Source organism: Sphaeramia orbicularis, chromosome 15 (genome assembly GCF_902148855.1).
Source record: "Sphaeramia orbicularis chromosome 15, fSphaOr1.1, whole genome shotgun sequence".
NCBI classification, from domain to species: domain Eukaryota; kingdom Metazoa; phylum Chordata; class Actinopteri; order Kurtiformes; family Apogonidae; genus Sphaeramia; species Sphaeramia orbicularis.
Window position 1 is genome coordinate 26,092,637 of NC_043971.1, and position 27,777 is coordinate 26,120,413.

Consider the following 27,777-nt stretch of genomic DNA (forward strand, 5'->3'; position numbering starts at 1 on the left):
GTAATTTTCAGACAGGAAATTGTTGTTGTGGTGATGGCGGCCTCATCCAGTGGTCCTTTTTATCCACTATAGCTTCCAGCTGCAAGGTAACATTTGGCTTCTTCTGTAATCTCCTGCAACTTGGTTTATATTCCCAGTTGTAAATGTGAGCCCCATAGAGGAATAAAAATGAGTCTCTCTCTCCCTCCATCAACTCACATGCATATGTTCACATGTAAATGCAACACACACTCTCTCATAGCCACTCTCGATTATTCTCTCTTTCTCTCTCTCTCTCTCTCCCTCGCTCCCTCTACCTCAAATTGAAATAATTCAATTTATGGACACAGTTCCAGACCTCCCTGGCTAAGACCATTATGCATGGAGCCCCCCCTTTTCTAACAAAAGAACTGCAGACTTTACCAGCCTGCTCTCCAAATGACACCCACACAAAGCCAATTTCATGCCAAGAAAACACCAGCAGAAGCGCCATATTTGGTCAAAACCAGCGTCCCTGTGGATTTATTTTTTTTATTGAATATGGGTCGATGCTACTTAGACTTTTGTTGGCGCTCATTTGATAACCCCAAAGAGACACACTCCAGCTCCCTTTGCCTCTTACATTCAAGCCTGGCCTAAGTGCCAAAGGGCCCCCTTTACATTTTAACAATTATATGCAAAGTCCTTAGAGCATGGGTAATGTAAGTGTTTTGGTTATGTTTTATTAGGCGTTCCTCTGCGATCATTATATGAATAAAAGCCAAGAAGGTATTGTGAGCTATATTTGGATATAATATAAAATACTAGCCGCTGAGGTGACTGAGTATGGTTTTTAAGCCCAGGTATGTTGGGAAAGTGGGGGAAAAGGATGGATTTCTTGTGTCTTATAACTGGGCCAAAGCTTGACCGGAGGCTGACCTAGACTAAGCATGCTACCCTCCTAACCCCCTCTCCTTTGACATGGATACCAGCCATAGGGATAGATAAAGACCTCTGCAAGCTTTTCTAAGAGTTTAGAGAAAGAAAAAAGGGGGGGGCTTGATAACAAATACCTGTAGGTAAACATAAGATCAGCAGGGTGGGCTGGAGGGCAGCGAGGCCGTTTACTTTCGGTGTTTGCGATGCAACACAAGGCATGCCACTTAAGGTACACACACTCAAAAACACACACATTTGGATGTAACCTGATAGTCCCTTCTCGCTTCAAGCCAGTGAAACTCAAAGAGATGAGCAGGGACTGGGGGTTGAGATTCTCACCATTGATAACCTTTGGAGTAAAGACCTTAATGGTAGTGTCAAACACGCACACACTCACACATATCGTGCATTTATACATTGTACACACAAGCTCCAAAAGGGCAGTCTGGGGTTTTTGTTCCACTCCGATTCCCTTTAGTGGTAGAGGGGTCATACTTTTACAGGAAGTCACCCCTGGAGAGGACTGCCTCTTTCAGGAAGTGACTTGGTGGGACTGTGTGGTGAGAGCGCCCAGCATCCACGGGGGGCATATCACCCTGGCCCACATGGACCCATGCAACACAGGAAGTAGGCCCGCTGTAAACCCACTCACTTCCTCTTCCTCTACCCCTGTCCCAAAAGCCTTATCTGGCCGGTGTATGGGGAGGCTGATAGGACTACAAATCCCCCTAAACACCACATCCTGTGCCTATCAAGGACACGCTGACGAGAAGCAGGAAGTTGAGACGAAGAGTTTTGTTGTTGAATCTACAATGGTCCACGTTTTCATAATTTAGTCAGAAAAAACAGCAGATGTGACATGTGACAGATGTTTACTTATTAAAAGTCCGTTAAAACCATGAAATGTAAATGCAGCAAGCACCTACGAACAGAACTGAATAGAGTGGGATGTTTTACAGATAATGAATTATCCTGTTTTCTTAGCCACCCCTTCAGTAAACCTGAGCTTGTGGGTGTGGACCATATTATATTCAGTGATGCTAAAACATTCTGTTATTCCCTAAAAAGAGAAAAAAAAAGTCCCAGTGGAGGCTAATGCACTATTATTAGCTCTTGCCACCGCAGGGTTAGCATGCCTGTATTATCTAACTACATGCTGCAGTTTGGCTGAGGCTGATAGGTTAGCATGGGTGGGAAAATCCTTGTGTATTATAAGTGTTTATCAGAGGCTGTGGCAGTCAGATAGTTACCACGTGGAAAAAATGCACAGGCAAGTGCTTTACTCACTGGCTCTATAAAGTAAACTCTTTGGCAAATGCAAGTTGGTTAATAGCACCTACACCCCAAACATAAGAGATGATCACAGAGAGAAAAGACTGATGTTTGAAAGTGAAATGATACGTTTTCACTTAATGTTAGTTCATTAAACTGGTTGGTAAAATAAGCTTACTAGTACTGCTGCATTTACTTTTTACTAAATTTAGCTTGTAAAGGATGCTGATGATTGAAAAGTGTGCATTGTCAGTAAATTCAACTTCTCTAAATACAATGCTTTTATACCGTAACCATGCAGAGGGAGTGTGTTGTTGCTCAAAACTTTGATATAATCTCACTTAAAATGTGATATTTTGCTTGTTTATTAGAAGTCTCACTTACACCAAAACCTTATTCATTGCACTGGAAATGTGCATTTTCTTTTCATCAAATTGGAGTTTAAATATGCTTTCCCTTTAGTTTGGTTGAAGGTTCCCTCTCTTTGTCCCATGTCTCCACTGAAGGACTTTGGAACGCCCTTCAGCGCATCAGCTGACTTTTGGAAAGGACCTCCGTGCCATTGTGCTGTTAAGTGCTCTTAGCTTTTGTTATAGTCCTTGTCCTCTCTGCCATCCCTTCCCCCCCTTCCCCTCTTCTCCCATAGTCCACTTTATTCTCTCCCCCCTTCCTCTCTCTTCCTCTCTCGATACGTGTGCTGTACTATGAAGCTTGGAGAGTTGAAGGTGTCAAAAGCCAGAGAGGCAGCGAAACAATTGCAAGAGTGAGAGTTAAAAGTGAGAAAGCAGCAAAAGAGGCAAAATTTCAGTGGAGCCTGTGTGTGTTTGAGTGGATGTGCATGAGGACTTCCCCTCACTGAAGAATCCATGGGCCCCCCTCACAAGTGCTCCCATTTGAACCGGCTCTGGCCTGCTATCTTCAGGTTAGAAAAAAAGAAAACGGCAACACAAAGGCAAGAGGGGAAAAATCAATAGTTACACAGCAAAAGTGCTCAACATGAAAGGGTGAATTCATCGCTCTACACTTTCATTTCAGGTTATACCATCTCTCTCTTTCTGCCCCCTCTCTTTTTCTCTTGACTGATCTGGAAGTGGGAATGAAAGGCAGTGGTTGTCTGTGTGTGCGTTTGTGTGCGTGGAGGCGAACAGCAGTTTAATGTCGTGTCGGTGCCCCGCGCTTGAGGCAGTTTCCAGCGTGTCAGCCAGCCTGTGGTGATGACCCTTTACGGGAAAATGGCACAGAGAAAGCAGTCACATTTACACTGACATTTTTGCCATCACCTATGGCTATGTCAACAGGCCTGATCCCCCCCCTCCTTTCCTCCTCACAGCCAGTGGATGGACCTCTGCTATAACACACTGAAACACATACACACAAAAAGAGAATGAGACACCGCCATGATATTCAACATTTTTAAAACAGTCGCCTGATAAACTAGATAAGACTGTGACTGATCTACTGACTTTATCTGATAAATAATGTAATTGTCAAAAAGTGGAAAATGCCTTTCTCTATGTTTCTGCAGACCAAATTGGCCTCTTTGAATTGCTTGTTGTGTAAAACTCTGATAAATTTAATGTGCAATTATATGGAAGACAGAGACAGACACAAAGATAAAAAAATAGAGATATAGAAAATTCACAGGCAGAAATTTATCAGAGCAAATAAATCCATACTTGCATATCCACAAATGTGTTGTTTACAGTTTGATAACTAACAACAACGCACTCCATTACATCCCTCACAGACCTGAATTTTACACAAATGCTTTTAATTAACTCTTGAACAGAATAAGTGTTATGTTCTTGTTGTTAGTAAAACACAGTCCCTGTCACTGGCTTTCTGATGTCCTCCTCATCAGACCACCACAAATGAAATAATTGCTGCAAACTTGGCTCAGATTCTCACAACAAGAAGTCTCCAGTGTGCTTTAATTACAAATAACCCCTGTAAATGACTCACCAGTTACTAGTCATTATTGAATCTGTCAGCACTGATCCACAAAACTGTCATCATTCAGAATAACCCGCTTTGTTATTGCAAAGCACTCGTTATTTACTATAATTACTTCAATGGAATTGTCTTTGATTACAGGAAGCAATTACTTAGTTCTCCCCTGATTGTTTACCTGGCAGCCCCATGTATTTATTTTTTATTTATATATTTATTTGTTAATATAACACTCTACTTAATCTTTTTTTTCTTTGTATGGCCGATAGTATAGGTTGTTCAGAAATTAATCTCTTGTCTTAACTGATATGATCCAAATGCATTGGCTGGAGGTTGAACAAAGATCTGAAAATAGCAGAGTGTCTCACTGGCAAAGGCAGGAAGAGAAGTCTAGACTAGCCATACTGTTTTGTCGACAGCGCATGCCATTATCCGCAGAACAGTCAAGGGGATTTCTCTCCCTCCTTTTCTCCTTTTGGAAAAACACCATTGGTCACAGTGAGTATTTTGTATGAAAACTGTGTATGTGCGGCGTTCACTGTAGTTTCCTCATCAAACATGCTGTGTAAAATGGGCAGTGTGAGTAATTGTAGTAAAAGGAGCAGTGCTTGAAAATGTGCCCCAAGTTGGGAATTCCAGCATGTCCAGAATATTTGGAGATAGGAGGGGCCTCCAGAGCCATGCAAAGGTAACCCCCCACTGCCTGCTGCCCCCTGTACCCCCCTCTCTAGTCTAGAGCTTATGAATGGCCTGAATACAATAAACGCCACTTTTTTCTTTTTTCCCTCCCTCCCTCTCCCTCCTTCCCTCCCTCCTCCTAGCCCTTCTTTGCCCCTCTGAGGATTTCTGGGAATGTAATGTATGTGTGTGTTTGCGTGTGTGTGCAAAAGCAGGAAAAAAGAGAGAGGGACAGTACCGCTGTGAATATACATCAGCATGTGTGTGTGTGCTTCATGTATCATGTTTTGAGTGTGTGTATAAATTTCTCAGCTAAATGTGTGTATCCCATGTGGAACAGAGTAGGAGGCCCCTGAGGCCTAGGACTTGCCTGGACAGCCAAACCAGGGTCATGTGAGCTTTCTGGGGTGTGAAACTCTAGGAGTGGCCCATGAGAGATCAGCTCCAGGTCACTCACACACAGTGAAAGACACTCTCACACAACAAATAGCCCATACACTAAGTCCACTGTCATAAACTCAAGGACCTGTCTCCACTCCTTCTCCCTCTTAGTCCATCCACGGCCTATAAAATCTTGCAAAAACATCTTACAAAGCCTTCCAAAATGCTTAGCCATCTGTGAATGATTCCTCAAACAGGATACTACTCATGACATCTGAAACCAAAGCTAATATCTATAACCCTTATTCCTCATCTTAGCTGTACTTTGATGCAGAAAAAAAATTATTAGAAAGCTAAATGTCATAATTTTCTCCACGCTAGAAGCGACGTGTCTGACAAGATTGCCTTTTTCAGATGACTGACTGGTGAATCTGTGGCTGTTAATTTGCCAGGCAGCAGAAAAATGGCTGACACCTCGGAATGGCACGTGTGCCCGCACAGAGGGGGCAGGTAGTACCAATCTCTGTCTTACGCTGAGAAACGCTTTATAATCAGATCATAACAGATTAGCCTAGATACTGCTTGATAATGTCAGGGTATGCCTTGAGACAGAGAGATATGGAAAACTGATGAAGACATGGGAGATGGATACCAAGAGGAACGCAAGTGTCATTACTAAGCAGAGGTTGAGGAGAGGTGGACTGAAAACCTCAAGGCAGGGATATTGAACTGTGTTCACCCAATTAACATCAACTTTTAACTATATTTAATGTGCGAAATATTGTTCGCCAATGTCTGTTTGATTTACATAGTGAGAAAACTTCAAACCCATAGTGAATAAAGACAACAGTGCTTCACTGCTACATCCCCAGTACTGTGCAAATATCCTCCATGCCAGCCTCACACTCCAGCTGACAGAGAGAGGAGACAGAAAAGTAATGAAGTAGGACGGAAGGGATGGCAAGAATGAAACATGAAGTGCTGGAGAGGCTTAAATAAAAGCCACTGAAGCTGAATGAGCACAGAAGTAAGTGTCTGTTTAGCTAATGCTAACGAAGCTAGTAAAAATGCGTAAAGAGAGCTAACCTAGTTTATATGTCATTATCTGTTTGCTCACAGTGTGTGTGTTTGTGACAGAGTGTGTATTTGTGTATACAGCGTGTGAGGGGACTGATAAAATATTCCTTCCCTTGGTTGGCCCCGGGGCATTTCAACTGCCCCTGGCTCCTTCCAGTCACTGGCCTGCTCCCTAATTGCCACACACACATGCACATACACGCATGCACACACACACACACATAACATTTTGGGCTTCTGTGGCTGGAAACACACATGCATAAAGAAAGCAAGAGATAGATGCACACATACAGACGAATGCACATCTATGCATGCATGCATTCTCCACACATGAACATGCACCCCCTCAGTCCGGCATTGATTCAGCACAGACACCCCAACCCCTCCCAGCCCCTCCTCTAACTAGCTGCAAAGACGTCATGGCCGATCAGTAGGCCAGGCCCAGAGTTGTGCCTGTGGCTTTTCCTCGTGGGGAGACTAGAGCTTACTAGCCTGGCTGCCCCATACTGTATGTATGCAGCCCAGAGTTACAGCCTGCTGATGCTCTTAATGAGCCTGGCAGCCTGTGTATGGAAAGGGATGACTGACTGGTTGATTGGCTGACTGACTTTTTAGCTGCCTTTCTGGCCTTCTATCTGACTGACAACATTGCTTTATAAGTGACTAACTCACTTCCTGGCTGACTGATTTGGTGGCTTCATAGACTGAATACATACTGGTTGACCGAGTATGGAATGAAATGACTGGTTGACTGACTGACAAGCTCATTTATTGGCAAACTTAGTACCTGCATGACAATGTTTGTGAGAGAGGAAACTTATACTACTAGATTACATACATTTTAAAACACTGTTGAAACAAAGGAGGTCATCCCTTCTGTCCTTTCTACCATGCTGTCATTTGCAGACATATATTTAGTCTGGATTATATAGATTTTCTGTCTTTGTGACTCAGACATTCTTTTTGTTTTGTGGAACAGCAATTCAAGGATTTTGTTGGAAAAAAAGCACATGAGATAACACTGCAATACATCTACAAAAAAATCGAAATTAATCAGGAAGACACTGCATAAAAATCCTCAACACATAATGCCAATTACACCATTTTTATTCTAATACAGCTTTCTTTTTTGGAGCTTTTGGGGATCGAAAATCTTGCACTGTGGGGCGTCAAAGGGCAAAATCGCAGAAAAATAAATTACACATCACAGTGGCCAGTGGATTTGTTTTTCCATTGATTAACTTCAGTGTGTCAGTCAGTAGGTCTTCCCTTCCCTATCTATTATTTTTTTCCCCTTTAATGGCCTTTGTTAGTAGCAGTGGTTTAAGCTTCCACAGCTTGTCTCTTTTAACCGCTCCCTCTTCTTACCCTCTTTCCTCAGCTCTCATATGCTTTCTCTTTTTCAAAGGCTGAGGTAACACCATTGACATTTCCTCAACATGGCTGCCAGACACGGCTTCAACACCTTTCCTGCGTTACCCTTCCTCACTCCCACAGTCCCTCTCCTCTTTCTCCCCCTGTTCCTATTTTGACTGAGCAGGTTAAAGAAAAGCAGAAATTAGCCCCAGACCTTGTGGAGGTGATTGGTATCAAATTGCAGTGAAAATGGAAATGCCAATAAAATTGACAGCCCTTCCCCAAACCTACTCCTCCCTCTTCCCCTTCTATAGGTCAGACTTAAGAAGTACAGGGTAAGGAAAGAAAAGAGGAGAATATTGAGAGAGGTTTAGGTTTTACTAAGTCCAGGATGACTCATAGAAGGGTATGGTATGTTTTCTCATGATACCACAATATATTTTTCAATATTAAGCAGTTTTAATGAATGAAGTGAGTTTATACTGGATTAAGTGTTGTATTTTTATATACTGGATTAAGTGTTGCATTTTGTATTAATGGAACACAGGCAACACTCCCAGAAGCATGTAACTGCTTGCAACAGTTTTCTCCGAACATCCTCTTTTATCACCTATTCTGTGCTTTCTGTGCTCCCCTTTGTGTTTTCTCCCCCCATCCTGATGCTTCTCACGATTTCTCACCACTTTCTGAGCCTGCTCGCTTGCATGCATGCCCACTCATTTGCTCACTCACTCACTTACCCACTCACTCACCCACTCCCTCACTCACCCACTCACTCTGAGCCACTACCCCAGCCGTTTGCCTCTGCTTCCCTAACTTGCATGGGACAAGCCCCTCCGTTTGTTATTGTAGGCTTTGCTGAACATGAGCCGGTCTTTACAACGGATTGAAAGCATTTGCTTCCAATGAAAATCTGGTCTTAGATTACAGGGCCTCGGCTCAGCTCGCTCCTCTTTTCCAGCAGCCTGAGAGACACAGAGAAAGAGAGAGAGAGAGAGAGGGGCGGGTGTATTTCTCCCCTGAAACAGTAGGCAGGATGAACTCAGTTGTTAAGCCCAGGCTGCATTTGTCCTGGACTAATGATGTAACTTAAACTTGAAATGGGAGTGTATTTCTAAACACAGAGACGTCTAGAGGATTGGTGGGTGTATGTGTGGGGTATAGTGTTTTTTTATGTATGCAATGGATATTATAGCAGGCGAACTTGGGGGTTTTGGTTTATTGATGACATAAAAACAACATCATGCACATAGCTAATGGTTTATAGTATTATCTGGTGACTTTACTAATTATTTTACAGAGATTTAGAACTCCAGTCTCCCTTGTGGATACTGCATTACTCCAACTTTTATATTATTTGGTCTTGGTACTGTAGAGCAACTGTGACGCCACTGTTTATGCATTGGTGCATTGCTAATAAGCTGTGGGTGGCATCTGCATCACTATCGCATCATCTATAAAAGTAGGTTCTTGTTATATCCCTCCCCCACTCTCCGTAGCATCACCTCCACTGCTACAAGAGCTTCATTAAAAAGCCTTCAATATGTGTGCATATGTATCTCCTTCTGCCAGAACAGTTGGACAGAGAGAGAGAGGGAATGAGAGAGAGGTAGCCAAGAGTGTTGTTTCGTATGGATCATTGAGAGTCTCTCTCTCCTAATGGTGTATATAATTCAGGTGCCCTCCAGGCATGCTTTCAGGAATTCTTTTGCCTGAGGTAATGGGGAGCAAAGGCCTGGGTTTTAGGCCCTTGATTATTCCATTGATGTGGCAGGCTGGAAAAAAGTCATCTCCAACCGGATTAGCGCCAACATCCCCATTAATTATCGATGAATCGGGGCTTAGGGTTTAGCTAGGTGCTGGGTGTCGCCCTCTGTAAGTTAGCGGAGCGCGGGTCTGCTTGAATGTAGCTATCTACTCGTGCCACAGTGAATACACATAAAAGCTTTAGAAGTGCTTTGGGTATAATCAATAAATAACAGGATCCAATTCTGTGCACTGCTTCGGCGGTTTTTATTTTTGCTTCATTCCTTCCCTTCTTTTGGAGTTGACAGAGGCAGTACAGGACAAAAGTCAGTTATCAGCTGCTGAAATTTCTAGCAGTGTGGGTGCCACTTGTTTACCTCGCCTCATGTTTCTTTTATGATTATCGTTTTCATTGAGGGGTGGCTCGCATTTTTGAATAATGATAATAACAATTATGCTTTTCACATCCACAGATGGGAAGAGCCTCTTTCTCTCCATTGGTGCTGTATAGAATAACCTACAGTAATTGGGTATTTTTGAATATGTGTGTGTGTGCGTGTGTGCGCGCGCGGGTGTGCGCGTGTGTGCGTACCTAAGAGTTCATGCTGTTGAGTCTGAATGCAGAGAAAAGGCCCTCGGAGCGCCTTCCTTTCACTTTCCTCTCAGTGCTCAAATACTCTAAGCTGTCTTAGTGTTCCCCTTAGGTGAGGTTAACTGGCCTTAATAGAGCCTTATCGAAGCCCTACAGGTTGCTGTAAGCAGCCATGACGCCATTGTTATGAAAAGCAGCTAGCTTTGTTAGTGCTGTTTGTGTCTCTGACTTCCTTTTTTCCACCTATTTTCCTTTTATTTTCTGCTTTCCCCCTCATCGCAACCTCCCCTTTTGTAGTGCCGTGTTACTCTTTCCACCTCAGGTAAAATGGCAGAATGCGCCGGGGTGACGCTTCAATAACTATTTTCCCCTCAGGATAATAAAGACTAAATCTCTCTGTCATTTTCAATTCTGCGCAGGCTTGGATGGGAGAGTGGGGAAATGCGACCTTACAAGTCCTTTGTGCTCCCCTTCTTCCCGCTCTTTCTCTCAGAAAGACGCAAGCGCTTGCTCTGTTTTCAAGTGGTGGGGGGAGAAAAATGAAAGGCAGGGTTATTTATAAATGTATTAAAAATGAATGCATTTATGAGGTGCTGTTTTCCAGCCATTCTCAGCTTGCCATTGTTGTGTCTCTATACCCCTCGTCTGTGCATACAAAGCCCTCTAGAATTCCTTCAAAATCGTATTTATTCCCTTTGAAGGAAGAGGCGTAGCGAATGCAGGAAGTAAACAAATTGTGTGTCTGATCTCCACTGTCTCTTCCTGTTCCTTGTCATGTGACAGGTGATGGCCTGGACAACAGTGTGGCCTCACCAAGCACAGGGGATGACGATGACCCGGATAAAGAAAAGAAACGCAACAAGAAGAGAGGAATCTTCCCTAAGGTGGCCACCAACATCATGAGGGCATGGCTCTTCCAGCACCTAACGGTGAGTTGAATGAAACAGTGTTTGTTCTCTATCGCTCTTTCACATCATGCGTGCATGCTGAACCTCACTTCACAGCCATGGGCTGTCTTTCTCATACACAATACACTCACACAGGCACACACTTTAGACACTGATATACACTCATTGACATCACAAGAACCCCCCTTTTCTTTTCAGTGTATCTCAGCTCGTACGGTGAACACTTCAAAGCACAAGCCTGTGTAATCTGCTACGATCTCTGAAGCCTGCTCTCTGGCTCCTCATCTGCTGAAACTGAATAAGGTTGAAGCCAAGGAGAGCTGCCCCTGGCCATAACTGCTGCAGATACATAGATGAACCTTATTAAGAACAAATCTGTCATTATTTAACAGATGTTCAGGATTCTGTAAAGGCCTGTGGTTTGGCATTATTTTTACTCAGTTATAGCCGCAAATACCAGTGCCATTAGCACCAGCTGACAGCATCACTATTTGTGTGACGGGGGAGGAGTGGGAAACATTTACTTCACAGGGAAAACAGTGTATGTGACTATGACAAATCGACCTAACTGTAAATATTTGCACAAATAATGTTTGTTTTTATAATACATTAAATTGCATGTTAGTTGGTATTTTTTTCTACACCTTAGGACTCTGCATTTCCTATTTTATGAGCTACATTCAAGCTAAAAATCATACACAATTTTCTGCTATGTCTGCACATTCAAATATAGACTAAGCTGCTCTTGATTGATTGATTGATTAATTGATGGAAGAATTTCATGTTCTTTCTCTCTTCTTGAAAACATCTTTTTAAATATTTGTATGAAATTAACAAAAAAAATCCACAATTTGTCAAATACCATATTTAGATTTGGCTCCGCCCCTGTGTCTGAAGAGGGCAATGAGTGCATGAAATACATCTTGAAAAAGTGTGATGGAAGTCATGTGTACCGAATATTCAAAATAGCTCAAAATATTGGCAATGTTTGCTGTGATTATGAGTGCATTGGGCCAAATAGCTGATTACAGTTTGGATATAAATAAGTATGTTTGGAAACTAACTTAAACTTGACTTGCATCTCACACGTTCTGCATATGTCAGGAGTTTGCAGAGAACATGATACAGTTTGGCTGAGTGGGTGTTGGTTTGAATTGCACAAACCAAGAGGGAGGATGCTGGGGAAAGTAATTTGGTTGTTGGATTGTGGATATTGCATGGGCTCAACTTTTTTTTATTTATTTATTTGTAGCCAGTCTTTGATGTCGTTCATATGCACTGTACAGTGTGCTCCTCGGTTTTTTTAGTGTTAACAACAAAGTGGAGGAATATTTTCTCAAGTCAAGTGTATGGGCAGATGTGTGTGTACATCTGTATGTATTAACATACATGTTTGAACACACATCCCAGAGGTCCTCTTACTCCTTTACTTTCTGCTCTCCTATTTCCATTTGAACCTCATGACCACATCACAAACCAACCACCAGCGCTTCATTGTCCCACATACACACAAACACTCAGACATGCATACCTACTCACCTCTCCTCTAACTCCCTGACCTCAACCCATAGTACCTCTGAAACCTTCAGGGCCACAAAGGAAAGGTGTTTGAAACATACACACATCCTGTCTGACTTCAGTACACACAGCACACATCCAGTGAAACACTAACACAGCAACACACCTACTGTGTCATATTACACCATGACTTGAGCTTATGGGAGGCTTCTGCGCTGTTAGATCTCAAACAGTGGGAAGGATATAAGTTAGTGTCAAGGGAGCGAGAGAGAAGAAAAGAAGAAGAAGCGGAGGAGGCCAGGAGGTGAAGAGGTGGATAAGGAGGATCCATCAACCTTTCCCTTCTCTCAGGCAGAAGGGAAAGGTTTGAGAAAGTATAACATGCACACATAAGCACACAAGGGTGCATAGGGTATACTGCTTTATGATACAAAACAGGAAGAAGCTGCTGTTCATGCAGTGCAAACAGTGATAAATCATTCAGAGCTGTAAACTGAAAGGTTGTTGGAAAAATCACATTCAATATGTGTATGCTGCTCAGGAAAGCCAAATAGAAATAAAATACAGACAGAGATAATATGAACTAACAGCATTGTCTTTGTGTATAGAAAATATGGTTTTAATTTGGTGAACCACTTACATTAACAATACCTCTAGTGATGGGTAAATGTTTACAGTGGTCTGATTTGTTAAAGCTTTCCATTCTTCAGTGTCAGTATCAATTAGATCAAGATACATCCCTGTTTAAACACGCTACACATAGCGCCTCTAATACAAAAACATTTACAGTATCTCTTACAGTATTTTCAATGCGACTCTTTGACACTGACAGTCTTTCCAAACTCATCCCTGGCATCATCAGCTGACATGCCTTTGTTTAACAAAGGGGTGGATGATGTGAGTCTGGCCTCTTAGAGATAGACAAAATACCAATTAGGCACACACTAATGCGTGCATGTGCGCACGTGCACACACACACACACACACACACACACACACACACACACACACACACACACATATATTCAGATCTCCATGTGGTGGCACCGCACTAGCATGGATTGGTGTGCTATACACAAAATACGCAACAATCTAATTCATGCAGAGACCAAAATAAGTATAGAATAGAACAGAATAGAACATAATTTTGTCTACTGAGGTGTATTTTGTGGTATTCGCCCTCACACTTGAAGCCACTGGGGAACTGTCCTTGAGTCGGAATGGAAGGGGAAGGTGGGTGGCACACTAATGCACCAGGAGGATATAGGGTAGGGAGTATTAATACTGCCGCCTTTGTATGGTTTATTATTGTGAAAACATTACTGCATCTCTGCTCACTTATCCATCAATAATACACTGGTCTTTAAAATAGATAGATAAATAGATAAATAAGAAGGCTTCTTGTTTTTTGTGGCACTGATGGTACCAGAGAATCTGCACCTACAGTGTCCTGCGTAATCCAAGTCAATGAGAAAATTTCAGTTCAGTTGAAAAATCTGAAGGGGGGTTTTGCTGATGTTGTAAGAGTGATGGGCATGGAGTGACAGATCGAGCAGTGGTATTGAATTTGGGCTGATGACGACAGTCGCGGCTCACAGAGTTCTCTCCAACACACCCAGTGAGCTCATGTGTTGTCAACAGTGCTGTTGGGACACGTTCGTCAGAAGAATTTGGCTGTGTTGACTTGGAGTTACTACAAAACATTAGCCTGTCACTGAAGGCTGAAGCATGCTGTTCGCTGCCAGCTTGACATGCAGCTGTAAACTTGGTTGAGACCCAAAATAAAGGAAGGGAGGGCTTTGCCGCTTGTGTCCTCAACTCATTTTGTTACTCATTTTAGATGCATAGGTGTTCATTTAATGGATTTACAAACAAACCAGTTTACCGGCTTTTAACCAGACAAATACCAGTCGCCAAATAACAAGCTTTGTGGCTAATGTAAATGATCTTCTGTATTTAGTTTTTCTTGTAATTGCATTTTTACAACGTTGACTTAAAATCCCCTTTAAACAGATTGCATAACTGGCTGAATTTCCTTATTGCTTTGTAGTACAACCTAAAAGATGGTGCTTGTGATGAATAAAGCTGCTACTCAACATCTATTTTCCTCTCTCCCTCCTTTTGTGCAGTTGGAATCCCCACCCCACCTCCACCTCTCCATCTCTCCTCACAAATGGTATTTTCTTGTTTAATTTAACAAGAAATGAGTAGTAAATGAAAGCTCAAGCCTCAAATCCCCAACGCGCCCTGTGCTCTGCTCTCCACTCCCCTATGAAAAGGCAATTTGTGAAATTATGTGATAGAGTAATTAGATGGAATTCACCCCCGCCTCCCCACTACACACACCACCCTTATCCCGTTTAGATTGTTGCCTTGCTAAACTGAAGTAGGGGTGAGTGTGTGCAGAAAGGAAAGCAGAGTGGGGTGGTGGTGGTGGTGTTGGGGGAGGCGGAGGCTTGGCATTCAGAGTGTTAGCATCGGTATATTAGCCTGGCAGACAGAGACACACACTTTCTCTCATACACACACATTATCACAAACGCTCCCTCATTCTGGCTCGCCTCCCCTCCTATTTGTACACAGACTCAGTGTAACGAGGGGCAGCCGTGATTGCAGCTCATAAAAGAAGCCAACCCGCAAACCCTCAATGAGCTGCTTCCCCCCCTCCCTCCTCCTTTCTCCCCTTAAAATGTGTAAAATGCAAGAGTGAGTATAAAAAACCCAACTGGAAGGCATAATCCCCCGTTAATACAATTAGAGTCTAATTTAACCGCTCACGTACGCAGATGTAGCTGAGCTGGGGGAGATCGTTCTCCCCCTTGGAAATTATTTTTTTCTTTTTTTTTTTACACAGCACCATGCAGCAGGGGGTTTTGAGCAGAAACAGGTGTGAAAAGTGATATAATTCATTTCTGCGCTGGCAGAGCAGGCCAGGAGCCTTGCGGTTCTGGGCCTTGGGTGGTGGCAGAACACAGATGTAAGAATAACGGGGTGGGAGCTGTGGGATAGGTGGACTGATAGATGGATAGGTTCATTATTACTTTAAAGTAGATATTTCCAAATATTAAAAATAGAGGGATTTAACATAATAGAAATGTTTAAGTGACTATAATAAAAATGTGGGTGTATAGCTGAACAGAATTGGCCTGTATTTTTTAAGCTTTTTGACAAATATTTGTTCCCATCAATAGAAAAACCCCATCATTTGTAAAGGCAACATGCAGCTGCAGACATTTAAATGATGAAGTCAAGTGCTCATGGGCTGAATGTTTTTATTGAAATGGGAAATCTGCTGTCTTATCGGTCCCTGAACCTCTCAGCTCAGAAAACACAAACCAGATATGTAAAGCCTCATCTAAACACCAGAAGGAAAAGAACAAAAAAATTGAGGTCAGAGTTCACCATTGCCTCAGATGCCATTAGTCTTCTGCTGTTTATTGCTGGAGCCCAGACATGTCAGCACCCTGATCACCCACAGTAACCCTGGTCCGAGATGGAAACTCCCACCTGGACTGTTGACCTTGGTGTCCATCTAATCACAGATTTTTCACAACATAAATTTGGACCTGTCTGCATAATTATAACAATTATAAAATACCTTTAAAACTTTGTTCCCATTACTAAACAGCAGCGATAAGACGGAAGTGTTAAAGAGATGCATGACAAGGCTTTGTGTTTAGAACTATGGCTGTCCTGTGATTGTTGTTAGGGCTGTTTGTCTTAGTTATCCAGTACACAAATTGAGTTTTCTCATGAAAAACTATTTGATCTGACCATTTAAGTCACCAGGACGCCTTGTTAATAGCTTTACAAAAAACATCAGGAAATGAGCTTGGAAGAGAACATCAGCTGACTTTGTATATTTGTGTTTTCATGAATTTCTTCATAAACTACAACAAAGGGATGATATCCATCTTGATACTGTAAAGTAATATAGTGGTCTATGACCTGATGTCTCCGATTAGGTCTTAATTCAATCTAAGTGGCAGTCAGAAACTTAGGCGCCACCACATTAAGATTTCAAAGAGGTCCTAAGAGACGACAGACAGACGGACAGATCTGCCAAAGGCCTAGCGTGACACTGTGACGGGACAGTGAGAGAGAGGAAAACAAGAGAACAAGTTAGTCTTATTCTCAACATTTTTATTTGGTTTCAGATACTTTATCTCTGGGAATGGCACTGGCTTTAGGCTGTCTGTTTGTGTGTGTGTATGTGTGTGTGTGTGTGTGTGTTTCTGTCTGTATGAACCTCTGTTTGTGTAAATGCGATTGCTCCTGTACATGCGTGTGACTGGGAGTGTGTGTAAAATTTGTCTTATGTGTGTGTTTATAAGAGGGCATTTGGAAGGAATGACTTGTCTGTACCAATCGTAGGAGTGATTGGTGTCAAAGAGGAGGCAGCTGAGTCAACCTGCCAACTCCCACAACACACACACATATACACACACATACCGTCCCCCAACCCCCACATTACCCCACACCTTGTAATGAAAACATCATCAATTATCCCTCTTGACAGGCCCCCGGGACCAAAGGCAGACAGCTCTCTTTGGGGGCTTCTCTTTGTGGACTGACCCTCATAGACACATACACTTGCCATTCACACTCTTTGTAACTGTTTCACTGTTATTTTTGACGATGTGTGTGTATTAAAGGCTGATGTCCATCTGGTGGAAATGTAGGGGGCAGGAAGTGTATCTTTATGTGTGAACGTGTGTGTGTCTTTTGTGGGTTCTTTTTTGTTTTTGGTGGGATAGATGTGGGGGATAATGGTGTGGCCGGGGCAGAGGGAAGTCATCAGTCCTGACATGGGCTTCTGAAAGACCATCTGTTTCATGACTGATGGATGGAATGATGGATGGATGAGTAAATGAATAGAGGGATACAGTAGATGTTTAGAGAGAGTTTTAAAAGATACGTTTACACTGAGGTATTGGCATTTATTTACATTCACAACTGCTGAGATTCATTCACTAACTTTTTGCCATTTTTGAGTTTACTCCTCACTGAAAAACACTAATGTATCCCACCTAACTTTATGTTGCCTTAGACCCGCCAGCTTTCCTAAGTATATTTTATAAGTTTGGGTTTCACTGGAGAGTTGTGATGGTTTTAAAGGTGTTCCCTATCCTGCCAAGAACCGCTTAAAACACTGCATTCCTGGAATTTTTCAAAATATCTTTCATATATCTAAATTAAATATACAGAGTATTGGCACTTGTTCACCCAAAACTGCTCGCATAAAACAATAAAAATGAATATGTACCACAGAGGAGGAATGTTCCCTACCCTTTAAGTACAGTATCTCAGAGAGGTAACATGAGAAATGACCACAAAAGAGTAGTGTCCTGAAATATATGTTGTAGCAAAATAGTCCAAAGATGTTGTTTGGACAGACACATTTTCCAGACACTACACATTTTCTTTATTCCTTTACATGTAGCATTGCAGCTTCTGTTCCTACTTTCTCCTCTCGGTTTCGTTGTAGTCCTGGTCAGTATGGTTTTACTCCTCGCTTTAAAAGCCCTCAAGGGCAGTTAACTTTTAATTCATGTCACCTTTGAACTTTTCCAAAACGTCTGTCATAGATAGCAGTAAGCATATGTGTGTGTTGATCTGGCCTTAGTCAAAGGGCGGGTTGATGTGTTTCCTTGAGAACGTGAGAACTTTACAGACCCTCAAGGTCGGTCAGTAGCACTGGAGGGGATCACCATTTGCAACATGGCTTTTCAAAATATAAAGACACACTCGATTAATGTTAAAAACCAGTGGGTCGTCTTCATCTTTTCAGATTTCTATGTTTTTACAAGTTGTTGTAAGATAAGTCTCTGCTCAGCCTCAGACAATGTTAATAGTTGTTATATAAAAATAATTTGTTTGAACCTCATAAACATGGAGAGGAAGAACTTAATCTCAGCTGCTTTTTCCTAATATTGTTAGAATTTTCGTAATCATTTTTCCTATATTTCATCCTCCTCCTACTTTTCCTATTCCCTCATATAATTTAATAGCTGGGAAACTATGAAACAGTTCAGTGTGTGGTTTCATTGTTGTATGTTAGTGTGATTGATGTATTCATGCTGAAGCTGTTCTGTCGTACCAGTGCTATTTTTCATTATCAGCTGTATGTGATAAGTGTGTGTGCGCGACTACAGAGTGGACAAAGGCACAATAGCTCAGATGTGTGAAATCATTTTTGGTTTTGTACCCACTAATCAGTTAACGATGATCTGCAAATCCAAAGAAAAGAATTACCATCAGCTGCCAGACAGAGAAACACACACTTTGATGCAGAAGCATGGATACACATACACTTTTGCACTATTGCATATGCCTATAGTGGTGACGTCAGTGCATGGGTGGGGTGTGGAGTTCCCCACCATCACTGTGGTATTTATTGGAGAGTGAGTGGCAAGTTGACGTTTGGAAGAGTCTGGGAAAAATATTGTCATAAGTCTGTGGTTAGCCTAATGGAATGCTTATATGCACTAAGATGATCATTGCTAGCAGTTTAGCGTCTTATTTTTCATGCAAGCAATTTGGTTTTATGTTAAACTCTTCAAATATATCATTGTCTTTTAAGTGTGTGTAAGTATTCACTACCTTTCAAGAAATAGTTTAGCACAGACGTACTGCATGTGGCATGATTTTGCTCACCGAGTGATATATTAACTCTGCTCAGTGTGAAATCACATTAGCACTAGCTGATAGCCATTATCCATTAGGCTGTGTTTGGTGATCCAGAGGATTGTGGGATCTTTTCTGGCTGGAGTCAGCAGCTCAATACCTTTTACTTACAGCAACTGCAGAAGACTGTCCTAGATACATTTGGTGTGCATGTGTTTGTGTGCGAGTGCATATGCAGTAGTGCTATTATTTGTATGTGCCAGCTTCATGTCTCTTTTGTAAGCATTGTATGTGAATGTGTGCGTGCCTTTATGTCACATCCCATGCGTGTGCTCGGTGGCTTGGTGGCTGTGGCTTTGCTGTCGTGGTAATCAGTTTGTGCGTTAGCTGAACTAATTTATCAATTCAGTTCCTCCCACTTGTATTTCCTCCCATGCGTGAACCCTCAGTCTCTTTGCTCTCTCTCTTTCTTGCTCCTATACTCTGTCTGTGTCTCCAAGTCAGACAAAACCCTTCTCTCTGAAAAACTGTAAGGGTTTCCCATCTTTTATGCATGCCTTCTGCTTCTCTGACTTCTCTCTCCTCCTGTTCCTTTCCTCCTTTCTTCCATGATTCACTCTTACTCCATTTTTCTATAATGTACAGCTGTGCTGGCTTACATTTTAATGGCCTTGAACTATGATATCATCACACTATTGGTGCACTAGTGCCATTTCAAAGAAATCAGAGAGAGAGCTATGATTTATAGATGAGATAGCTTGTGATAGATGTTCATAAGTCATCATTTTACACCAACTCATCTTATAATCTTATAATTTAGGTTTGCAGAATAACGCAGTGAAGTGCTTATGGTGCAGGATAGAGGCAGGTGGCATAGAAGGTACGATCATAGGCTGGTAGTCTGCCAGCTGACCCAAGGTGCCCCTGTGGAGTGGGGTGGTCAGCTTTGTGTGTTTGTGTATATGGCAGCGTATGTGCATTTGCAACACATACGCATGTGTAATGCATGTGTGTCCTTGATGTTTGTGTGTCTCGGTGTGTGTGTGTCTGTCCAGTGAAGTGAGAGAAATCATAGCTAGTGAACCAGGTGGTGAACGCAGACAGGCAATAACTCATGGTGGAGGAGTCTGAAAAAGCTAAGGGAGGAGGTATGGTGGGAAAAAGCTCAGGGCATATACATTAGATATTTTTCCCACATTTAATATACTCTGTTCCTGTTTTTAGTTGTTGTCTTCGTTTAATGTGCTTGTCCTCATCTTGGCTCTGTCCACGTCTGTCTTTGAACACACTTCTGCTTTTGTACACATATGTGTCACTTTGTGTATTTGTCAGCTATCTTCTTATCTTTTCCCTCCTTCTCTTCTCTATGAATCGCACCGGGTGTTGCAGTATTAGTGATGGCAGGGGGAAGTGAACAGGACTGAGGGTGCTGCTCACTTGTTTGTTACGACAGATTGAGTCATTGATTTGTAAAAGCCGTGCGCTGAAGGAGAAGGCCCTCCACCATTGAAGACTGGGAAGCAGAACAGAGAGTGAGATGAAGGGAAGCACTTTGACTGAGAAGGAGATGTGTAAAAAGGAAAAGAGTTAAGAGGAGGAAGAAAAGAAAAGAGGAGAGAAAAGGAGATAGTCAAGTAAAGTGCTAAAAATAGAACAGAGGAATGAAGATAGCAGAGAATGAGAGGAAGAAAGGTGTACTCTGAGTGAAGGAGATGTCAAGGAAAAAGAAAGACAAAGGAAGGAGAGAGCGTCATCTTTCAATAGCATCGCCCAACTCTCATGTTCTCCTTCCTTCTTATACATGCCGCTCCACAGAGCATAAGGGAGCAATTGTGAAATACCTTTACCTAGTTTCAGCATTCCCCCAACCCAGGTTCTTTTCACCCCCCTAGGGGCCAACGGTGAGTTTCTAATTAAAACGTCGGGGGCAAAAGGGTAATTATGATAATAACATAATAATATTGCCAGGGTTATTAGAATGTTCTGTGGTCCCCAAATTGCTTCCTTAGAGAGATCACATTTCAGTGGCATTATGTAAAGTCAAATTTCCTTGAAAGTCAGGTGAAATGAAATGGATTCCCCCATGGTTTAGGTGCAATCTGAGAATATGATTCCCTATTGTATGTCATCGACACTGAGTTAAAAAAAATCCCCTTAGCTTCTCACCACAATGTCACATATAGCCCCCTTCCTCACTTACTTACAAGCTCAATTTAGTTTGAAGTGTACATGTGGTTAGGAAGTCTACGCAGTTGTTTAATAGTTTTTGTTTGGTTGCCTCAAAATCTCCCATAATAGCACTTTGTTTTGCAGCAGAAATGTGTAACAAGTCTTGTGTATCGAAGCCATATGTAACAAGAGAACATTTGTTTTTTAAGCTGAGAGATCACTGCTAGAATGCTAGCTGCAAGCGCTGTAGCTTGGAGCTACCACACTGGTGCTCTGAGGGGCATCCTGCTGATTTCTCTCAGCTTTCTGTGGTACCTGACTGGGATGAGGCTTTGTGGATCCCTCCTACTCCCCATTTACACACCCCCTCCATTCCAGGCAGCCCTGAGGCAGCCCACCTCCAGCTGTGGCTGCCGTTCATTGCGCTGCTTGGTGCAAGTACCGATTGCTTTGGAGTGCTTCCCCTCGCTCAAATAGGCGGTAATTACGGGCTTAAAGAGGTTTAGTGGTCCAGCAAACTACATAATCACCCCCTGAATTAGCCCCAGCTCATCAGCCTCAGTCCAACGAGCAGCGCTTACCACTAGCACTAGCTAGCATGCTGCACCCCCTTCTCTTTATTGCACAGAGGGAAGCACAGCAGCAGGTGTTGTGCAACATCCGGCCCCTTAATAAATTTAGCCTCCCCTGAGCTGGAATAGGGAGGACTAATGAAGCACGCCCTCGCTCTTAGGGAAAGCAACTGCAGAATACAGACCCCATGCATTCATCACACAATATGAGTTGATTTCCATCAGTAACATCAACAAACCTCACCTTTTACATTCTGTTAAATACAACAATACAGTACTTTGTTAAGACTTGAGACGTGGTACTCATGTGCATACATGCCATAAGCTTCAGAATACACATAGGCTGAAGACCCACCCAACTGTAAAGCACATATCAGTGTTCACACCCTGTAGTGCAACAACTGCAGCACCTAAAGGACCTACACCAGCTACTGTAGTGGCTGCTGACCTGCATTATAAGCCCTTGAACTTTCAGAAAAGCAATAAATGATATTAATAATCAATTATCATGGTAGAGAAGCTGGTAATTTTGTACATTGTCTAATCCACTTTGTATTCCAGCTTTAATGACATACTTTTCACCCTTTGCTTCACTAGCTAACTAGATTTATCTCATTCCCATAGGCAAGAGCAGTGTAAGATTTCCCTAAATCAACAAAAGCTGTTTTTTTCTGTTTTTTTTTTGAGAAGGAAAATGCTCATTAATGAATGAAAAGTACAAGAACATCTGTTTTTTCTCCATTTTCTTTGTTTCCAGATGAGATGGAGAGATTTGATGACAAAAACAGTATAAAAGGGTATTTCATTGCAATTTCTGGGTGTAGATCGTGTAAAAAAAAATGCTACTGAATTATTCATGCTACAAGCTTTGAGTTTTTCTATGTAGCCCAATACCATGAAAGATGCTGTTTCTGCTTGTATTGCGCTTCAGAGCATGAAGACAGGGGGCGTTCATTTTGCGTACACTTTGCATAGGACTCGCTGAAACTCTCATCCTGTAGTTGGTTCATTTTGAGTCTCTCAAAAGATCTGTTTTTGCTCTGTTTTGTTATTTTGCATTGGAGCAGCCCGAATCAGAGGAAATTAGGTTAGCGGTGCTTTGTTTTTTTTTTCTGTTGTTGTTTTGTTCACTCTCACTCCCCTTTCTTTTTTCTTTAATCCCCCCCTTTCTCCCAGAGCCAGCTTTGTTGCTGGGTCCCTGCTCCCTAATGAAGTCAAAGGGATGTCAGTCGATGCCACCTACACAGAAAGGAATTTGAAATGGCATAGTTCTCACTGCACAGCGTGAAAAACACAGAGGATGTAACTTCCACTGAATGAGCAAGAAATTTAGGAAATTGGAACCTTGTTGTATGAGATACAACAGGCTTACGGTTTGGAAGGCTTGTTTTAAAGTCTGCACATGCTCAGGGTTCTGGGCATTTGTTGTTAGCATAACAATGTGCTTGCCTCCCCAAATATTTAAGGTAATCTCATACACTTCTGGCAAGAGCAAAGCTTCACTTCCAGTAAACTGTGTGTTCGTGTGTGTGTGTCTGTGTGTATGTGTGTAATACAGTTTGGTATGACACTCCGATGCCCTTCTAGCCAAAAAGGCCCCCGGATTAGCCGTCAGGCATTCCTGATGGGCAGCTCGGTTTCCACAGAGATTTGACCTAGGAACAGTAAGGGGAGCAGACCTGGCCAAATCAAGTCGGTTCACTTTTACCTTAACTGCCACAACCAAGTCAACAACCATGCATAATGTGGCTGATTTGTTGTAGCAAACCACCAAAATGATCTAACTTAATTCTGAAGAAGAACGACCTGAGTTAAACTGTGCTGAGTGACCCAAAGTAACCCATTAATGACAATAAGTTGCTGGTCATTTCCAAATAGCTTCTTTGCTTTTTCTGGCTTCCACTGCCTTATGGCGAACCCCAACAATCTGGTGATAAGCTATGCTAACTCAACACACCATTGACCCATGTCTGCTGTCCACAGATTGTGCAGTGTCATGGCCTCTTTTGTGAAGGACATCACGTAACAGTGACAACATATGATTTGTCTCTCTTATTCCTCCCTCCCTCCTGTTTCATGGTTGGCGTTTTATGAAGCTAATGTAGCGTGTCAAGCTTTTTTAATGGGATGCACACTGACTTGGGAAGCTTAGTTTTAAATAGAAATATATCCTGTGATAACACCACAGTGCTAGTGGCTACGGAACGAACAGGACTGAGAGGACTAGGATGGAATCAAAAACACAGATGTAGCGCTCAAATGTAGGGTTTTCATGTAAAATTGAATGAATATATTAAATATGCACTATAACAAATAAAGAATGACATAAAATAATCTTTTTTATGGGGGTGAACTGGAGCATTGCTGACTAAAGGGTGACTCAAGATTTTAAAGTTTTTTAACATTCATTCTGTCTTCTTTCTATTTTACTGTGACTTTTGGAATGGCAGATTATTATTATTATAATTATAATAATTATAATAATAATAATAATAATAATTATTATTATTATTATTATTATTATTATTATTATTATTATTATTATTATTATTATTATTATTATTATTATTATATGCACATTCGTATTATTCATTATTATTACAGTGTGTCAAATGCTTCCACAGCTCTTCCTAGAATAGTTTTCTCCTGGGTTAAGCATGGGACATGGGGTGTAAAGAGGGGTCTTGCAGAATATTTATGCTGTTATCTGTGTTAAACCCCTGGGGCTGCAGATATCCATTTCCACGTCTCCTCCCCTGCCTCCTCCTTCCCTCTTCCCCTCTTCCCCTCTTTACTTCTTCTCTCCTTCTCTTGTTCTGGTCTGAAGAGGTCAGAGAGGAAGACAGTCAGACAGGGAGGGGATGTTACTGATGCTCTGTTAGTCACCCACACAAACACATGCACACACTTTTCTGTGCTGAAATTCACACACATGATTATGCAAACTGGCAATTCAGTGCTTCAACTGAGAGCACACATACACACAAACACACACTTCAATGTCCAGCGGAGATAAAGTTGCTGGTATGAGCGTTGCAGAAAACAGTGACACACACAAACAACCACAAATGCACACAAACTCCCACACATGCGCACTTGTGCACATTTGGATTGATAAGACACAAGATAGAGAAGAGCGAAACACACACTCCTGGCACCCACATGCTCAATGACTACCAGTGTGCAGCGAGTAGGGTGGAAATTCTCATGAAAGGAGTTGTATATTTGGAGAAGACATATCATTAAGATAGGCGGGGGGAAGAAGGAAGGGAGGGAAGGATGTGCAGAAACTTTCCATCTGCTCCTTTAAAGAACATGTTATTGCTTCTCTCACTAAAGGCCTTTCTCTCTCTCTCGCCCAGCTGAACTACAGCCAAAGGCCGTTAAAAGACACCAGAATCCCTCACACACAATATTAAAACCGAGCGACTTGATGCAGACCGACAAAGTAAATCAGAGTGTTTTGAGGAAGCTAATTTGATGTTTCAAAAAAAGCAGGACAAAAACATTTTTGATAAACTGACTTTCCATTTTTTTCTCACTTCAGCTACTTGTGTGGATTTTGCTTTGGAATAGTTGGAATACCATAATTAAATAAAACCATGTTGATGCTCAAAATTTTAAATAAATTAGATTAAGTAAGGATTACCAGAAAAGAACTCAAATAGAATAGAGAGTATGCAGAATTCTAATATTGAATCTACTGGAGTGGGAATGAATTTTTACAACTGAGTGTTGCTTAATGTATTAAAATGTGACATATTTTGTGTGCAGATCATAAACTTGGTTCCATTTCAGAATATGTTTTGAGGAGAGTGTGGTCATACCAACAAACGCATTCTTCTCCCAGTATTGCATTGTGGGATTTTGTGTGTGTGACTAGTTGTCTATATCTGTCTTTCCGTGTGTGTGCTGGGAAGCTAGAGCAAGGATGAAGCCATGAAACAGGGTGTATTTGTGCTGTGCTGTGGCCCCTGGCATGGCCGCAGCCCCCCCATATCACGAGGCAGACACTCCTGCTTTCATAGATCTGCAACACGTAGAATGGACACATTGATCTTTTTATGTTCCATCAGCTTTGTTTGTTAAAAAGAAAGACATAAAAAGCATGTTGTTCATTCAATATATCAACAATTAGAGAGAGTGCGTGTGTGTGTTGTTGTTTGTTGTCTGTATGTAAAGATCTCCCCACGTCAACACATCAGATGATGCAGACAAACGGCGCCTCAGATTTACACGTTATTTTGATTCTGATTAGGAAGATGTACAGCGATAAACACATGAATGAAGGAATGTTCCCATACACATACACACATTTACAAAGACACACATACAGTAAATGGTTGTAAAGAAGAAGTGGACGCAAATATGGCCAGAGGCAACAGTGCAATTATAAGTTAGAAGATGAAATTAGCCTCCCTGTCTTCTCGTTCCCCGCAACCAATCACATGGACAAGGGAAGGGGCTGGGAAAAAATCCCTTTTCTCGCTCTCTCTTTAGTGTGTGATCAGTTGCCCCAGCATTAAACACAATCATATTCATTATGCACTTAAAAATCTGTTATGAAAAAAAGAAAACTGTGGCGCCATACTGATTTCACATGTCTGATTGACCGTTAAGTGTGTGTATTCTTGTTAGACACTGTAAATTCTGCACAGTATCTATGTGTAACTGTGTAAGTTAGCATGACATTAAGTGAATGAAAGTCCATGTTTGGCTGTCAGACAATTTCTACCCGTCATATGCATATTTCTTAAGATAAATCTAAGACACTGTGAAACTAATTTATATTGTACTTAACAACAGATCATACCACTTGCATATCTCAACTGTGCAGATCTTGGTTTTATGTTAATGGTCAAAAGTGATTAAAAGAAATCTACTTGAAAGTTATGACCACTGTTATCAGATGAAAGTGCTGTTCAAAATGTACTGATAATGGCATTAGAAATATTTATTGCTGGAAATATTATGGAAAACACAAGAATTATGCATCAAAGTAATTTTTCTCCAGAGACATTCGTTTATTTTAGTATGAATGTATATTATTTCCTTTACAAACGGTACAGGCTATGTATAACGTTTTGATTTCTCCATTTTTTCTCCAAATCTCTGTTCTGTCTTCTTGTCCCTTCTCCCTCATCTTCTCCTCTTTTATATCCTGCCTATGTTGACCAGCACAGTCCACGTCTTGTCTCAGTCATGAACAGCACATTGTCCTCCACGAACAAGGCTCCCTGCAACTATGATACCCCTACTCTAATATAAATCAACACTCGCCCCGAGTTCACATTTATCCAATTTATTCATTCTATATATTTAAACAGGTGGCTTGACTTTAACTATTCTCAGCTGGTTACTTGAGAAATGAGCAGTCAGTTTTTTTCTTTCTTTTTTTTTTCCACACTGGTTGTGATGTCAGTCCTGGTTGTTTTTCAGCAATATTTTTTATAGAAGTGACAGCCTCTGATGCTAAGATTAGGCTTGATTAAATCTTAAACCAGTTAAGACAAGATAAATGAAAGAATTATTCCTGCATGTGATCTGATTTGCATTGGTGAAACGTACAATTGCTTTATCTCTCCCACTGTTACTCAAATACTGCATTTTACATTTGACTTTGAAGAAACAGCTACTTCAATGCCAAGATACTCAAAAGCATGGAACCTAAAAAGCTAAAAGTAATGATCGCTTTTCTTGATGACTTAATATGCCAAAATAATTTGAACAAAGTAGTAAATAGAGATTATATTTAACCTTCAAAATAAGGATAAAAGTAATGAGAAGCACTAAAGACAAGAGATTTTAGACTCTCTTGTCTATATTCCATTGGGTCAATGTTACATATTCTCCCCTGTCTGATTATGCAGCTGGGTGAAAGGGGGGCCATTGACGTGAATATATTTGTGTAAGAGGCTGCCTAATTACCAGAGCTGGTTCTCCACTTCACTTAACTTTCTAATTGGCTTGCCTTTTTGGCTGCCATTAATTACAAGATTTCATATTCCATTAATGATCTAAGGGGAGAGCAGCA

General features: G+C 41.6%; 1 protein-coding gene across 1 annotated transcript in view; it reads left to right on the forward strand.

Annotated features, from left to right (window-relative positions):
• Window positions 1–27,777, forward strand: part of meis1b (Meis homeobox 1 b) — a 77,985-nt gene that overhangs the window by 27,470 nt on the left and 22,738 nt on the right. The window contains exon 8 of the mRNA XM_030155188.1: window positions 10,733–10,878. Within this exon, the coding sequence (XP_030011048.1) occupies window positions 10,733–10,878 (146 nt within the window). The remainder of the gene's footprint in view (window positions 1–10,732; window positions 10,879–27,777) is intronic.